This window comes from Coturnix japonica, chromosome 18 (assembly GCF_001577835.2).
Source record: "Coturnix japonica isolate 7356 chromosome 18, Coturnix japonica 2.1, whole genome shotgun sequence".
NCBI lineage: Eukaryota > Metazoa > Chordata > Aves > Galliformes > Phasianidae > Coturnix > Coturnix japonica.
In genome coordinates, this window is record NC_029533.1 from 8,120,961 (window position 1) to 8,135,908 (window position 14,948).

General features: G+C 43.0%; 3 protein-coding genes across 7 annotated transcripts in view; 1 reads left to right on the forward strand and 2 right to left on the reverse strand.

Moving 5' to 3' along the window:
• STXBP4 (syntaxin binding protein 4) overlaps nucleotides 1-1,666 on the reverse strand; it is a 42,913-nt gene extending 41,247 nt beyond the window's left edge. The window contains exons 1-2 of the mRNA XM_015879669.2: nucleotides 1,555-1,666; nucleotides 982-1,094 (exon numbers count right to left, since the gene is read on the reverse strand). Coding sequence (XP_015735155.1) covers nucleotides 982-1,019 — 38 coding nt within the window. The 5' untranslated portion in view covers nucleotides 1,020-1,094; nucleotides 1,555-1,666. The remainder of the gene's footprint in view (nucleotides 1-981; nucleotides 1,095-1,554) is intronic.
• On the forward strand, nucleotides 1,044-4,598 carry LOC107321971 (cytochrome c oxidase assembly protein COX11, mitochondrial). The gene is made up of 5 exons (XM_015879509.2): nucleotides 1,044-1,172; nucleotides 1,449-1,988; nucleotides 2,076-2,231; nucleotides 2,511-2,636; nucleotides 3,000-4,598. The coding sequence occupies exons 1-5, from the start codon at nucleotides 1,044-1,046 to the stop codon at nucleotides 3,180-3,182; spliced, it is 1,134 nt and encodes a 377-aa protein (XP_015734995.1). The 3' UTR covers nucleotides 3,183-4,598.
• Nucleotides 4,599-5,444: 846 nt separating this feature from the next.
• TOM1L1 (target of myb1 like 1 membrane trafficking protein) overlaps nucleotides 5,445-14,948 on the reverse strand; it is a 163,432-nt gene continuing 153,928 nt past the window's right edge. For all 5 annotated transcript variants that reach the window (XM_032448277.1, XM_032448275.1, XM_015879670.2 and 2 more), the window contains 9 exons: nucleotides 14,212-14,328; nucleotides 11,402-11,535; nucleotides 10,091-10,151; nucleotides 9,075-9,195; nucleotides 8,420-8,516; nucleotides 7,884-7,944; nucleotides 7,516-7,603; nucleotides 7,179-7,251; nucleotides 5,445-6,528 (listed from right to left, as the gene is read on the reverse strand). In XM_032448277.1, the coding sequence (XP_032304168.1) occupies nucleotides 6,462-6,528; nucleotides 7,179-7,251; nucleotides 7,516-7,603; nucleotides 7,884-7,944; nucleotides 8,420-8,516; nucleotides 9,075-9,195; nucleotides 10,091-10,151; nucleotides 11,402-11,535; nucleotides 14,212-14,328 (819 nt within the window). In that variant the 3' untranslated portion in view covers nucleotides 5,445-6,461. The remainder of the gene's footprint in view (nucleotides 6,529-7,178; nucleotides 7,252-7,515; nucleotides 7,604-7,883; nucleotides 7,945-8,419; nucleotides 8,517-9,074; nucleotides 9,196-10,090; nucleotides 10,152-11,401; nucleotides 11,536-14,211; nucleotides 14,329-14,948) is intronic.

The window sequence follows — 14,948 nt, forward strand, 5'->3', positions numbered from 1 at the left end:
AAGGTGAAAATTCATTGTGACCCCAAGGACCCAGCCAAGAGCATTCACTTCATGACGCAGCGCAGACGAACTCTGTCTTCTCATCTATCTCAAAGCATTAATCATTCAAAAATGTATTTTGTTGATTAGATCACAGACATTCAAAGAAAACATATAATTACGTGCCCATCAGCAAACACAGAGAGAAAAAAAAGCTCGGAGCAACAAACAGCGTAATTGTGGAGAAGCAGGAATGGTTTGAGGGTAACCCCTGCATACAGCAGGAACGTGTTATTTAAACTTAGATAAACCTCTATTAACATCTAACCAAGGGCATTCCTGAAGCTCCCTGCACTGACACTGCCGACCAGAATTTAAAGTACAGGAAACAACAGTCTGGCACCACGACATGGCTCAGGTTTAGAGGCACAAACTTCGTATCTATTCCTTATCTCAACAACTGCAAAACGTAACTACTTAAAGGTATATTTTTGCATTGCACGCCCTTCCACCCTTGATTTCCATTTACCTCTTCAGACCCCAGTAAAAAGTTAACTTTTTAAATGCTTTATGTTCTTTTTTTTTCCTGTTTGCACAATTTGACCAAGTTATTCACCAAGTGGCATGATGAAGCTATGCCAAATCACTTAACGAAGCTTCTCAGTACCACAAGCTGGATCCTATTGCACGAACACAGTGAACATGATACAGTCCAACAAGAGCTGTCTGCACCTGCTTTTAATTACAGATTCGATGATGCTGTTGCTGTGGTTACTGAGCAGATTATAACATTAAAATAATTCTTATTATTCTGAAGATATCAAGATTCCATCCTCCCTTTCTGCACAGACTCACTGCTGTGGCTGTCAGCTTTTGTAAGGAGTCACTTCAGGCTGCTTAAATATCAAAGTTATTTTTTAAGGCATCATCAAAACTGTTTCTGTGAAGACAACTGCAGGAACCTCCATGTTACAGTGCTGTCAGTGGTGTAAAAGTACTTACATTCCATTGCAAGTTGTTAGAGGGTCTGTTTCGGGCATCTCCTATTTCAGTAAAAGCTCAGGATGAAGAACTGTGAACCGGGAGCTGCTGCCTCATCACGGGGACAATCACAGCTGGGAGAAAAGGGGAATAAAGCTCTTACAGACACACCTGGCCACGTCCATTCCAGCACTGACCCGCACCGGGACCACGTGGGGGAAAGAAACGGCGATAAACCCAACCAAGCGTCAAAAAACAAAGCAAAGAACAGCTTTAGAGCTGAGTGCACACCGCGTTATCTTAAAAATGAGACTTAAAACTGCGGCTGTACAGCACAGCTACACGGAACGGACCCTCCGCGTGGGGCAGCGATAAGGCTACAGTTAAGGCAGCAGTTAAGGCTGTAGTTGAGGCTGCAGTTGGGGCTGCAGTTGGGGCAGCATTAAACACCTTCTGATCTAGCATCCCTCTCCCCCCGCATTGCACAGTCTCTCCCCGTGGCTCCAGGCCCCCGATACCGAGCACGGACAAAGCCCACCGTGCGCATCCCCCGGACACAAAGATCCCGCAGACCCGCAGTGCTGCCATACTCACCTCGGTTCGCAGACCCCAGCGGAGCGGAATATCGGAACGTGGGAGGGCCGGGACACAACGGCAAAGTCCTCCGAGTCCCTCACGCCTCATCGGGGCGGCACCCACCGCACCCCGAGCACCGCCCCGCCCGCAATGGGACCGGCCCATGGGGCGGGTCCCGGTCCGGTCCGTCCCCCTCTCGCGATAGCCGGCTGTGCCGCATGGCGCTGCGGGCCGTATCGCTGTGCAGGGCCGTAACACGGCCGTGCTATGGCGGCTGGACGGCTCTGAGTCCTCCGGTGCGCTGGGTGCGGAGCTCCAACCCGTTCACCCGGCAGCAGGAGGAGGAATGGAGGCGGCGGAACCGGACGGTGCTGGCCTACATCGCGGCGGCCGCCGTGGGCATGGTGGGGATGTCGTACGCCGCCGTGCCGCTGTACCGACTGTATTGCCAGGTACATCCCGGCCCTCCGGGCAGCAATGCGGGCTGAGCTGAGCCTTAACGCGGCTTTAATTCGGCTTTAACGCCTCTGTGTCCGCAGGCGACGGGGCTGGGCGGCACCACGGGTGCGGGGCGCGGAGCGGAGCGGCTGCAGGAGATGCGGCCCGTGAAGGAGCGGGTGCTGAAGGTGACGTTCAACGCGGACGTGCACGCGGGGCTGCAGTGGAACTTCAGGCCTCAGCAGAGCGAGATCTACGTGAGTTGTTGGACCGGGTTCGGCCCGGCTCGTTGCTCAGTTTGGGCCACTAGGGGATTACAGAGAGCCCTGTGCTAACAGCAGCTCTGTGTGCTAATGCACAGCTCGGGGTGAGACACCACATCTATACATACACCATCAGAGATGCTCTTAATTCACAATGGGCTGAGCTGTCCCAAAGCAAAACATACAAAGGCATAAATCACAGAGAAACTTCCTGCTGACCCCCCCAGGGGCACAGAGGGGAGGGCTGAGCAGCACCGTGTGCTTCTCCTGCAGGTGGTACCTGGAGAGACAGCTCTGGCCTTTTATAAGGCAAAAAACCCTACAGACAAACCCATCATTGGGATCTCTACCTACAACGTGGTGCCCTTCGAAGCAGGACAGTACTTCAACAAGATACAAGTAAGTTAACACAGATATGAATCATTATTTCTAAGTTATTTCTCCTAATTTCAATCCTGGATGTTATTCATACCTTAATTCCTCACTTTTATTCTTATCCTCTTCATACAGCAGTTCCCAGGCATTCGGTACAGCTGACAGCAGGCAGTTATGGCTGGTGCTGGCCTGGCTGAGTGGTTCTTTGCCATTTATGAAAGCTGTTCTTCTTTAATACAAGCTCTGCTGTCCTCTTGCTCATACAGCTGATCCTTCCCCCGGCTATTGGGCTGTACAGTGAATGAGAGTTATTGCAAAGATGAAGCGTTCCCATACTTTTGCAGAGAAAGTTCACAGCTTTTGTCTCTTTTTTTCCTTCCCCTGCAGTGTTTTTGTTTTGAAGAACAGTGGCTGAACCCTCAGGAGGAAGTGGACATGCCCGTCTTCTTCTACATCGACCCAGAGTTTGCAGAGGACCCCAAAATGGCTAAAGTTGATTCGATTACCCTCTCGTACACCTTTTTTGAAGCAAAGGAGGGACAGCACTTACCGCTCCCTGGGTTTCAGTAATGGGTGATGTCTGCCCTCTTTGACTTCAGCTCCCTGACTGCTGCTTGTGAAACCACTCTTCTACAAAGAGAAAAGCTGCAGGAGCACCGTGAGACATGATAAAGTTATTGAACTACTGCTGGCACGTGCTGGTGTTATGGAAGCATGTGTTTAAGCTTGATGGAACATTACCTCTTAGGAGCAGTACTTCATCAGAAAACAGAAGAGATCTCTTTGTGGAGTAGGAAGTTGTCTCAAAGCCATCCTTGTATCAGATGATAAATACTCAATGAATTCCATGAGGCAAATTTTAAAATCTAAGTGTAAATTGCGATATTTAAATTTAGAGGAACAAATCAGTTTATTAAATACCCAACATTGCATTGCTCGCTCTGAAAAAAAAACCTTTATTCCGTGAAAGGTTTTTACTTCTCAATAGAGCAACTTAATCAGCTTGTGGACTCTCAGAACTTGACTGTGTTGCTTCATAGCCTTCCCATAGCACAGGACGATGGGGTGATTTGAAGATGATGCTCTTGCTGGAATTATTACTGAATCAGTAGCTCATTGGGTAAAAGCAGACTGCTCTAGAATTGCTGTTTGAGCGAGGAACAATAATTTAAGCATAAGCATTTCATATTGGTGGGCTGCTTGTAGAAGCAACTGACTTGAAAGGGAAGCAATTCTATTTTTGTGTATATAGATTTCCTGCATAGCTTCCATGTAGGAAACTCATTTAAATTATCAGCACTTTTACATATTCCTCTTTGACTCCTGTGAGAGCCATACAGTGGGCACCTCTACACTGAGAGAAGATAAACTTGGGTAATTAAAGTTCTGAAGGGAAGGACAGTACACAGCAACTGCTCTGAATCACAGGCTAAAGTACCAGCAGAGGCACCTCCTCAAAAACCAAAGGATGTCAGCCACGTTCAGAGGTCAAGTCTGACAAAGTCTGCCCAGAAACGCACCATTTGATTGCAGTACATCAGAGTATTCACCAGCACACGTAACCCTGTATTTACCTGACTTTTTGTCATTATCTGGGGGGAGGGAAGGGATAATAACACTTTATCGTAACCCTGCAAACAAGGACTGAGTTGCAGAGCAAGTTTAAGTGATGTAGTCATTTTCAGATGGAAATTAATCTCAGTTGAGTATCTCATCTCCTAGGCCAGTTCTTTCTACCCCTTTCAGCAGATGATACATAGAAAGGTAAGACTGGTGTTGGTTTCTTAAGACTCTAAAAAGGTATTGAGCACACTGGAACTTGCCTTAATCTCAGTTATGTTTGTATATAATAAGAATGGTGCCCTTTGAAAATACATGGGTGTTACCTTGAAAGTGTATTTTTGTACTGAACACCTCATATGTTCAATGAGATTCTGGATAACATGATGTCATGCTTTCACTGTATTTATTAAATTTTAAAACTACTATTAGAGCTGTTGCATCTCTAATATATTTTATCCAGCAGAATGTGGATCCCACACAAGTGAAATGTGTTCTGTATGAACAGACCAACAAGCTTTATAATAAATCCGTATTTCCAGTTGTGCTTCAGGAGAGAGACAAATCTTAGAATCCAGGCCAAGGAAAAAGAACAGTAAAATCTTACCTTGGTTGTCTTTACTGCACTGTCTTTTAGTAATGTGAGCTGATCCTGGAAGTTCTCTCTACACCTTCCTTTGTTTGGGCCAGGTTTTGTACAAGAAAATGAATATCCTCTCGACAAATGCTAGTTCCATAACAGTCTGCCTTCCCCTGAGTTTGCAGGCCCAGCCCTGCATAGATACTGAACACATCCCAACAATGAAACAAGCTCCGTCACCTCAGTAATTAGCCAGTTCCCTTCACAGTCTTCATCTATCTGTAATTTTCCTGCCTTAAAAACTGACAAGTTTGGTTAGCAATCATTTCATTATAAGCCACCCTATTGAAATAGGCTATTTAGACCTGTTGTGCCCTGTTACACTATGGTCTTAACATAACTAAGCTGTTGGAAAAGTCATTTATCTCAGACTCTTATTTTCAACAGTCTTCTTGAGATTCTGAAAATAATGCAAGAAAAATAACAGCACAGAGGTTTATTACCTTTTTACTTTTTCACCTTTACTTACAGCCCCCCAACCTTCCTCAAGAGATTCTACTCGTTCTATAGCCAGCTGCAAACTTGAGAACCAGATACTTGAGACCCCATGGATTCACTCAGCTTCTTCCAGTACTGTCTGCATTTAGAACATGCACATCAACTACAGAAACTCGGAAGTGATGGTGGCCAACTATTCAGGAAGCATTTGCTTTTATTTGGAATTCTATGCTACAGAAATTCCTTAAGGCTTTAAGTGTTTGTGTCACTTAAACAGGTAACAATGAACACTTAAAATGCAGCACTTAAAGATGAAGTTGGCTTATCAGCTACGAACATGAACCACGTTCTCAATATTATTTTATCAGTTATAACTTCAGAGAACTATATCTTAAAGTGCAGATATTGCATTCAGCATTAAAATAGACAAGGCACTTAAGCTATTGAGAGATAAAAACAGCTTTAAGTTATTTGATTAAAATCAATGGATAACTAATGCTTATTTGCACTGTAGATGGATATTTTTCCTTCACCAGAACAAGCTCTGCAGGGCAGGAACATTGGAAAAAATAGTGATCCCCTTCCACTATTTACTAATAACCACAACATGGCAACACACAGCTTTGCTCTGCTCTGTTGATCACAGATGACAGCATCTCATGTCCCTGCTCAGGTGCTCACCAAGGCAAAAATCCTATTAATTTGTGGGGTTTTACAAAGAAAACAAAATCCATATTCAGACTATAAACGTAAGGAAGTGGTAACTGTGTATCTTTTTTATCTCTCAAAAGGCTCAATTTTAGGTAAGTCCTATGTTTCAAAAAGAACATCTATATGTTTATAGGGAGAGAATTTCAAGGACATCAACATGGCCAAAACAAACATAGGATTATGTAGTATGAAAGAACTGATTAAGACAGAAGAAAAGCTTTCTTCTATGGCTGTGAGAGTGCTCTAAATTTCCTTGTTTTTGATGTCAAGTGCTACTTCATACACAGGTGACTTTGGAAATTATATTTTGAAGGCCACAGTACAAAAACAGTAACCAGGTAAGTCACCTCGAATAATACACAGCTGAACACGTGAGGCAGATTCTCCAGGTGTGGATCCAAGTACTTCTCTACTTCTCATTGCTGTTGTTCACGCATACGTTACATGAAGCATTGCCTGGGAGCAGCACCAGAGTAACTTGTGTATTCAGACCTCCACCTTCAGCATTCCGAATGCTTTTCAGCTTCTGGCTTCAGCAGAACGGCATCAATTTCTTCATAAATGGCTCTGATAGAAGAGGAACAGGGCAACTCTCATGTCAGTTTTGTTTTGACAAAATGCACCAATTAAATCCTGCCTGGGAGTTCATGTTGTTTACTTAATACAGTATCAGCTGCAGGATGCTCAGCTTTCCACACACGAATAGAGGCTCTGGTAAAAACTCACCCACCTTCCTTACAAGACCCTTCATATACTAAAATGCCACAATATAGGGTCCCCAAAGCCTCTTCTTCAGGCTGAACCATCCCAACCCTCAGCCTTTATAGTGGTGTTCCAGCCTTCTGATCATTTTCATGGCCCTCTACACATGCAAGTTTCTTTGCTCCAGAACTGCTTGTGTTGAAACATCAACTGGTTTCCTCCACTACAGCCCAACCGTGTTGTATTCACCTTTTTCTATCACTTAACAGGACTTTATTAAATAGCTTTTGACATAACACTACTTGGCCATTTTTGCAGATGCCGATTACTGAGCACACTACAGGAGTCTATTCCTTAATCAGTTAAGCAAGGAGTAATAAAAGCTCCAACCCAATCGGTCACTCAACTCCACCCAAACAGTACGGTCTGTTTCCTCACTCAGAAGAAAGCCATCTCAGAAGCCGTTTTGCCTTTGGCACATAAGAGAACTGTAAATTACTTTAAAAACTACTTACTCTGTAGGAGCCAAAGGATCAAACTCCATTACCTCGTAGTAATGAGGTGACTGCAACTTGTTCTTTGATGCAGCTGAAGGGTGAATACAGACAGATAAATCCACATTTAAACATAACTGAAAGCACCTTTTATGAATGATACTTTTTTAGTTCCTTCTGAAACAAGCACATTACCTAGTTGCTTTAAATACTAAAATGGGGAGAGAAACCATGAGCTAAATGAGTTTTTGTCAGTGTTTGGTGCTGCTCTAGTCTTTAACAGGCCTTATATAAAGCATTTAAGTGCTAACAAGGAAATAAATCTCCATAAAAGTTAAGTGGTCTGCAGTAATATTACCTGCTGGTGATGCTCCATTTGATGATGTAGTGTGTCCAGCCTGCAGATTTACTGGACTCAGAGGCACTGGGCTTAAAAGAGTTGCCAGCTGAGGAAATCAAGCGAAACAACGCATAAATCTATGAGAAACTGCTGACTTCAGACTCTCAGACTAAAACAGGTAAATTCTAAAGGTAGGCCAACATTCATAATTCTAATTAATCTCCCTTCCCCAAAGAATTAAGTTGGCATGGCCACAAAATACAGAGCATTCCCTGATGACTGTGATGCAGAACAGAGCTCTGTATCCCATGTGGACAGCAGTCAGGGTAAACCCTTCTGACACTTGGCAGCAAAGAACAGTAATTCTGAAGAGGAGCACTACTCACGTTGCTATATGTATGTCCAGCTGGGCTGCTTACACTACTGTTTTGTGCTTCAGTTGCAAATCTAGAAGAGTAACACATTGAAAGTAACTGAGAAACTATTACAACTAAGTATTCTGATCACTGCATTATTTTATCTGCTGTGCTGTCTTTAAGTCACAACTGAGAGCAGCGTGAGCAAGTGTTCCATTTATGTAACAGGTGGAAACTGCAAGGATTTCTTTTCCTATTTTAAACTGTTTTTGTACAATTCATCTGTTGCTCCATATAACTACAGCACAGGCAAGACTCAAGCAGAAAGTCAACATATATGTCAAGTATCTTGAGGTAAGTTCATGGTTATGACTATTTAGAAGGTGCTTCAGGGTTAGCACATGTTTTAAGCATGTTAAGCAATGTCTCGCACATGGAGTTTTCACTTTTATACTGGACTAATCTGTATTAAATAACTTTTTCTTCTGAGCTTTCCTTGTTGGTTACAGTGGACTCATTGCTCTGATTATCTGCTGTCTGCCACCATTTCCTGACAGATTACTCACGGGAACTGCTGAGCTTTTGCAGCAGTTGCTAAATCCAGCTGGGGATAAATGGATGGATTGGGCCTTGTTGTATCTTCAGGGTGTGCAGATACAGAATCTGAAATTCAAAGCGATATTTAATGATCACTTTAATGTTATTAGGCAAATGTTCTTTGCTTGTACTACAATCAATGAAGCTTTGTTTGGAAGGCACATAAAAATACAGAACCAATGGCGTTTATTGCAACAAAGACAAATTATAAGCAAAGCTGGGAGATTTAGTCTCTCCATGCACTATGACAGAATTCTGAAGTCAGAGGAGGTGAAGTGCCCTTCTCAAAGCGAACTGCTGTGAGCATCAAACGCCTCCTTGAAAAAGAATATCTCTATTTCTTCATTCCAACCCATAGAACAAGCAACCATCACTCTGTTTCATAAAGAATGGTCTTTCATTCACATTTAAATGCAAGACTGAGATTACTGCTCTCACTCTAAAAAAAATTAGAAGGAACTGTATATATTGTATTTATTTTTTTAAACATGCACACCCCAATCCTGTTGGTTTTCAGCTTACAGGGTACCTTTCTTTCAAGGAACTTCTTAATCCTTCCACTAAGATCACATTGCTTTGTTTTAGGAAATCAGACTGCCAGGGAAACATGCATTCACCACTTACTGGGGCTTGGAAACTGAGATGCTGCAGGGTCATTCCCCAGCACTGCAGCCATAGGAGATGGAGAATCTGTAGAGAGGTCAAGGAGATCACTGGAGGGAGCAGACGGCTGTTTCCTGTACAGCTTAACATTCAAAAAGAAAGCTATTCAGAACAGAGCAGGAAGAAAAGCACACACAGATTTAAATAAAATAACTGTCATTTTTACAGAACGTGAATGTTTAAAATGGGATTTGTCACTCAGTGACACTAAATGCTACTATAAGCGCCAGCAATATCACATTTATTTCTTGATGGAGTGGGCGGGGGTGTGTAGAAGCGCTGGCTAATGGACCAGAGAAGATTTCCAGATAACACACATTGCAGCCAGGTTCTCATTTCAAAGATGAAGGAAAACAACCCCATGTAGGAAACGGAACTGAAAACGTAGCCAAAGCTTTTAATCAAAAATCACACGCCTGAATCACGTATGGGTTTGGCCACACCAGGCCGAGAAAAACAATTCCATTTTAAACATGGAAATAAACATGGAAATTCCTGGATAAAATAAAAACACACAGTGCACCATTCAGAGCATCCTGTGATCCTACAGTGCCTCTATTGAGCAAAACCATCACCCTGAGAAACCAGACTGCAACAACAGCAGATTTTCCAAAGAAAACAACATTGTCTTCTGCCTCTCCTTAATAACTATCAGCTGTATTTCACAAAGCAGTCATTTTCCTGCTGAGTCCTGGATGACTGCAATTATGGCTCAAGAGAAACTGAAATGTGCAAAACTACTTTGGGCAATATAATTAGCGACCATAATTATCGATCAATAACGGGCAGTCAGATTTACTACAATCCATTTTTGGAACTCAGAGAAGACTTTGACTACAGAGGGACAAAAAACCCAGCAGCATCATCTGCTGGAGACAGAAACACTGATGTACAATAAGGAGATGTATTTTTTGCAATGAAGAGAAAATGGGCTGTTTGCAGTCCTGCAGCTCATGAGTTCATCCATCACTACTCACCTCTTCACGGTCGCGCTGTATTCTCTGGTTCTCCAAAAATCGAACTCTGTTTCGAGAGAACCTGTTGAAATGGCAGAACTAAATGTTCGTTCTGACACGTCTGTTGTGCTGCAGTTCTAACCAAAGCAGCCTTCATTACTTCAGGCATTTTAATTGAAGAAAAAAAAAAACGTAGATTTTGAAATCAAATCTCTGCAAAATAAGATGATGTACTGAGAGCCAAAATGGTGCTACAGGGGGACTGGAGGAGTTAAATGAACGTCAGCACCTTAAGGCCGATCTGCTACAGAAGCAAAGGTCTGAACTGGCCTGGATATGAGACTGGCACACATTTGCACTTGGTGTTCAGGCCTACCACGCTGGTGAGGCCCATAAGGATGACAGCAATGCAAGGAGGAGCGGGAGAAAAGACATTTCCAGCAGCAGAACAAGTATTTGTCTGAAACACATTAAGAACAGAAAAGTTGCTATGGCCACCAGAGGGAGCCATCATTACATCCATGAGGACAGCTTGCTTCACAATACATATAAGCCCACCTCTGGGCTTAGTGGATTTAGGATGACATAAACTACTGAACATGGAAGGCTCGTTCCCATTAAACAAGAACATTCTCCACAAGTACATTCACTCACTATGGTACTTTGGAGGAAAACAGTGGAATCCTGAGTTTCTGTTTCATTTCATTTTTGCCAGCACCTCATCACGGTGCTGCTGCCAGAACAGGCAAACACACGAGATGTCAACACGAGCACTGCAGCGCTTCCATGTGTGAAGAAACATTTCCTGCTGTAAGGCAGGTACAACAGCTTGTTTTGATTCAGCTGAGAAAAGCAAGTGAATCCCTTCAGCACGCGATAAAGCAGAACACTATTCCACGGCCAGTTTCTACAGTAAAGCTGTCAAAGTTGTTCAGAAAGGACAGTGAAGATTCCTTCCTGGAAGCATGTATATATATAAATGTAGTGACCATCACCAGAGCCAAAAGGTTTGTAGCAGCCTGATGGCAAATCCACTGTGCTTGACGAGAAAGGAACACCAAATTCCAAAGTGATTTTTGTGTGCCTCCATCTCACTTCCTGCCAGTGCTGTTAACTTGTTTTACCACATTCTGATGGTTTTGTAACTACCATTATTAACTGCTCCTGATGCGCTCAGGGGAAGGCAAACAGATGATCGGCTCCTGTTGTTATCACACCTCTTTTCTGGATGTATGGAAAAAAATCCACCTCCTTGGGAAGATTCAGCACTGGTCTCACAGGCTGACTGTACCCACCAGGGGTCCTTATCCTGTTAGGACACCACACACTCACCTTTCGTGTCCCATGAGAACATTATTCAGATCTTCATTTACTTGTATTAACTCAACTATCACATCTTCATTCTCCACCGTCACCAGCAGCTCCATGATCCGCTCCTGCATCATCCGACACGTCTTGTACAGCTTCTGCCCGAAGAAGGGGAAGAAAAAATAAAATCAGAAGCCAGAACCGTGTTCTCCTCATTTCAGTTTTGGAGAAGAATGATAAGACAGTTGAGTACAGGAGACTCGCAGGTCACGTCCCTTCATTTATACAAACCACACACATACCGAGCATTGCAAATAGTCTGATTTTCATGTCTTTGATCTCTGCAAGGCCAGGCTGACAACTCCTATCATCAAACCAGCACTCCTACCCCTACCAGCCCCTACCCACGACCTACCTTCATTTCTGAGGGCACAGCTGTCTCTAAAGTCTACATTACAAATTGCAAAATAATGAAGACCCCTCTGGGTGATGCAGAGTAAATTTGATTTGAGCCTGATTGAAGCTGATTAAACTCAGTAGGATACTTCACATGAATGTAATGAACGTGATCCAGGTTCAACATCTGCTAGAAGGAAAGACAATGGTAGTCTAAAGGATAAAGTGCTCCGTGCCACCACCGTGTAGCTCCTGCTCTCAGTGGGGAAGTCTGGATGCACTTCCCCATGCAGTGGTGCAAACCCAGCTGGTGTGATATTTATGAGATCTTTCTGAGCAGAATGCTGCATCACTGCCAGCTGAAATGGTGGTTATTTTATTCACATTTCTCTCCCCTGCAGGTTTTGCCTGTTCAAAGAAACAAATTCTTTAGCATCGGGAGCTTCATCTCAGCCAAGATTCTTTTTCCCACACTGTATTTTTGCAAACTCCGTCTGGCTTTGCTTAAGGGAAAAATAAAAGGGAGGGCAAAACTCTGTTTGCACACTGCTATTCAGAAGGGCTCTGGGATTGTTTTCAAAGTGTTCTCATTTTTCTCAAGAAACATAAGCTCTGTGTAATTCTTTAATTTATTATGTAAATTATGTGTTATGTTCTGCCCCCTTCCCAAATCTGAATACGGATGACACGTTACCTTATCACACTCCCTGTTGTACCTTCTCAGCCCAGGACAGAACATACACAGATGTGTGCAGTTCAATGTATACAATTACATTTTAAACCTCTTCAGCTCCATATCTGATAACCTTATCCCCACCTCAGAAATGTGTATTTCTTATGCATCCATTTTGCAGGCAGACTTTTTTCTTTGTAGAACTGAATAAGCCATAAAGCAGTAAATCATGATGCTCATTTATAGGATGAATTTGTAGGTTTTGCTCTGACTCACCATGAAGCCCAGCATTTTGAAAACTGGAATTCACAGCAATGGTGTGATATGAAGCCATCAGTGATCCCAATTAACTCGTGCCAATGCTCACCACCTGGCAATCTGGGCCTTAATTCCTGCACATCCATCAGACACGTCTGTTCCCTACCCAGCATAAATGGTTGTGGCTCTTTCAGCTTATATTGGGCTTTCAATATTCTTCAAAAACTGTTACTGCTAAGCACAATATTTCACGTGAGATTTGCTATCCTCAGCCTTGTCTAGAACAGGGTGGGGAAAGGGTGGAAGCAGTCACTCACCAAACTATAGAACCAAAAATAGATTGCACTGATGAAGTTTACCCCCTAAAGGTTTTTATTCAGAGACCCCAGATAATCAGAAGGGCTGGTACTCATCTCTCCCACTCACTCAAAGCCTAAACTAAGAGCTCTTGTAACAAAGGACTTTGTTCTCCAACAACAAAGGCCTAATACAAGAAATCCAGGTAAAGCCACAAGCAAACATGCATGTTAAACATGGTTAAAGAAACAGGCTGGCCACGCTCGATGTTCTGTACCACTCGGTGCATGGAGGAAAAGAACAGAAAGAACAACAATGAAATTAACATAGAAGGAATGAGTTTTTAGTCACTCCCCCACAAATGGGAACTCCACACCCTGTCCTCAAACTTTTGCCAACAATTTTATTGCTGGGAGTGTCAATAAGAATCCACTGGTTTACTGTGGACAACCTAGTATGTGCGCCTGCATGCAGAAGGGCTGCTCTGTAGGAGCCAGGAAATGAAAGGTATTTTTCCTGTTTCACAGCTGAAATATCCCTGGTTCACCGGCCCTTCATCCTTAGACCTGCAGCTCTACAGATCTCTGCCACCTCTCTGCTGGAGGTGCTTACATTGTAAGTTTCTCAAATAGAAAAAGTATGAGCAAGTAGATCATATGCATCTTCACTATCAAATATAAACTAGACTATCGCAGTGCACTATTTCAGGTTACACTTCAAGAATATGTGGCTTCATCCATTGCACAGCAAGCTCCCAGGCTTGGAGGTCATGTACACAAACCCAATGTTTCATTTTCTTCGCTGTCCTTCAGTTTGCCTTTAAGGTATCGGCAATAATGAAGAGAGCTCTGAAAACTCCAGGACGGATATGAGATTTTGTGTCATCACCTGTTTTCCCAGGAGGCAACTGCGTTCACCTGGAATGTTTCTCAGGGCTGTTTGACAGAACATGCTTAACAGAGAATGCTCCATTATGAAATTCCTTTGTCCTTGGAAGTCCCTAGAGCTTAAATTTACTTTGCAAGCTGCACTGTCCTTTCATGACTATCTACATGTTGGGGAAGGTGAAGGAGACAAGAGAAGCTGAGCAAAATCAGAGGCAGAAAACTTGATGTTGGTTTCTAAACTCAGATGTTATAAGAAAGGATGCAACAGATCCTAAAATCAACTTTGTTCAAATTAAAAGCCCCATCAATGAATTACCTCATACCTGTAAAAGGTTCATATCATCCGGATTCTCAGAGCCAGGAACATTTTCTCTTAATATCGATGACATGACTCTCACATTCATTTTCGCCATATCCAGTTCACTGTACAGTTTCCCAATCTGTTCAGTTCAACAGGACAGAAGATTGTGCAGGTGAACAGAGAGAGCAAAGTAATTCTCTCTAATACGTACTTTCTTCCCCATTAGGCACAATATGGGTCTAATTAGCATTATTTTATTCCAATGACGCTCTGTGGAAATCAGCTCAGTTTTTATACATCCACTCACACTAAGACCTAAGCCCGATAATACTATTGGTTTCCCATACGTTTAGTGCCCCTCTTAATACTGAGAAGACTTATTAGTTAACTACAGGCCAAGTGGGATCAGAAGCAAACTGTCCCTTCCTTTATGCTTTTAAGTACAATCTCTTCACACGAGTCTGATCCCAAAATAAGTTTGGCTTTTTATCTCTGAAGCACCTTTTATCAACTTTCACAACATTCTCATAAGAGATCAGCAGAAATTCTTATGCTCAAGTGAACGATTCCAGTTCCTGGCTGGGTACAGCCTGGCATTTACCCAAGCAATTTCTGCATGCTTTGCTTTGGCAAATCACTGTAATAAAACATCTTTAGGAAAACAAATCTAAAACCACCATTAAAGAACTACACGACTTGAAAAGATGGTTCCATCTATGACCCACAATGCCAAAACTGCACGCTACCAACATTATTTCA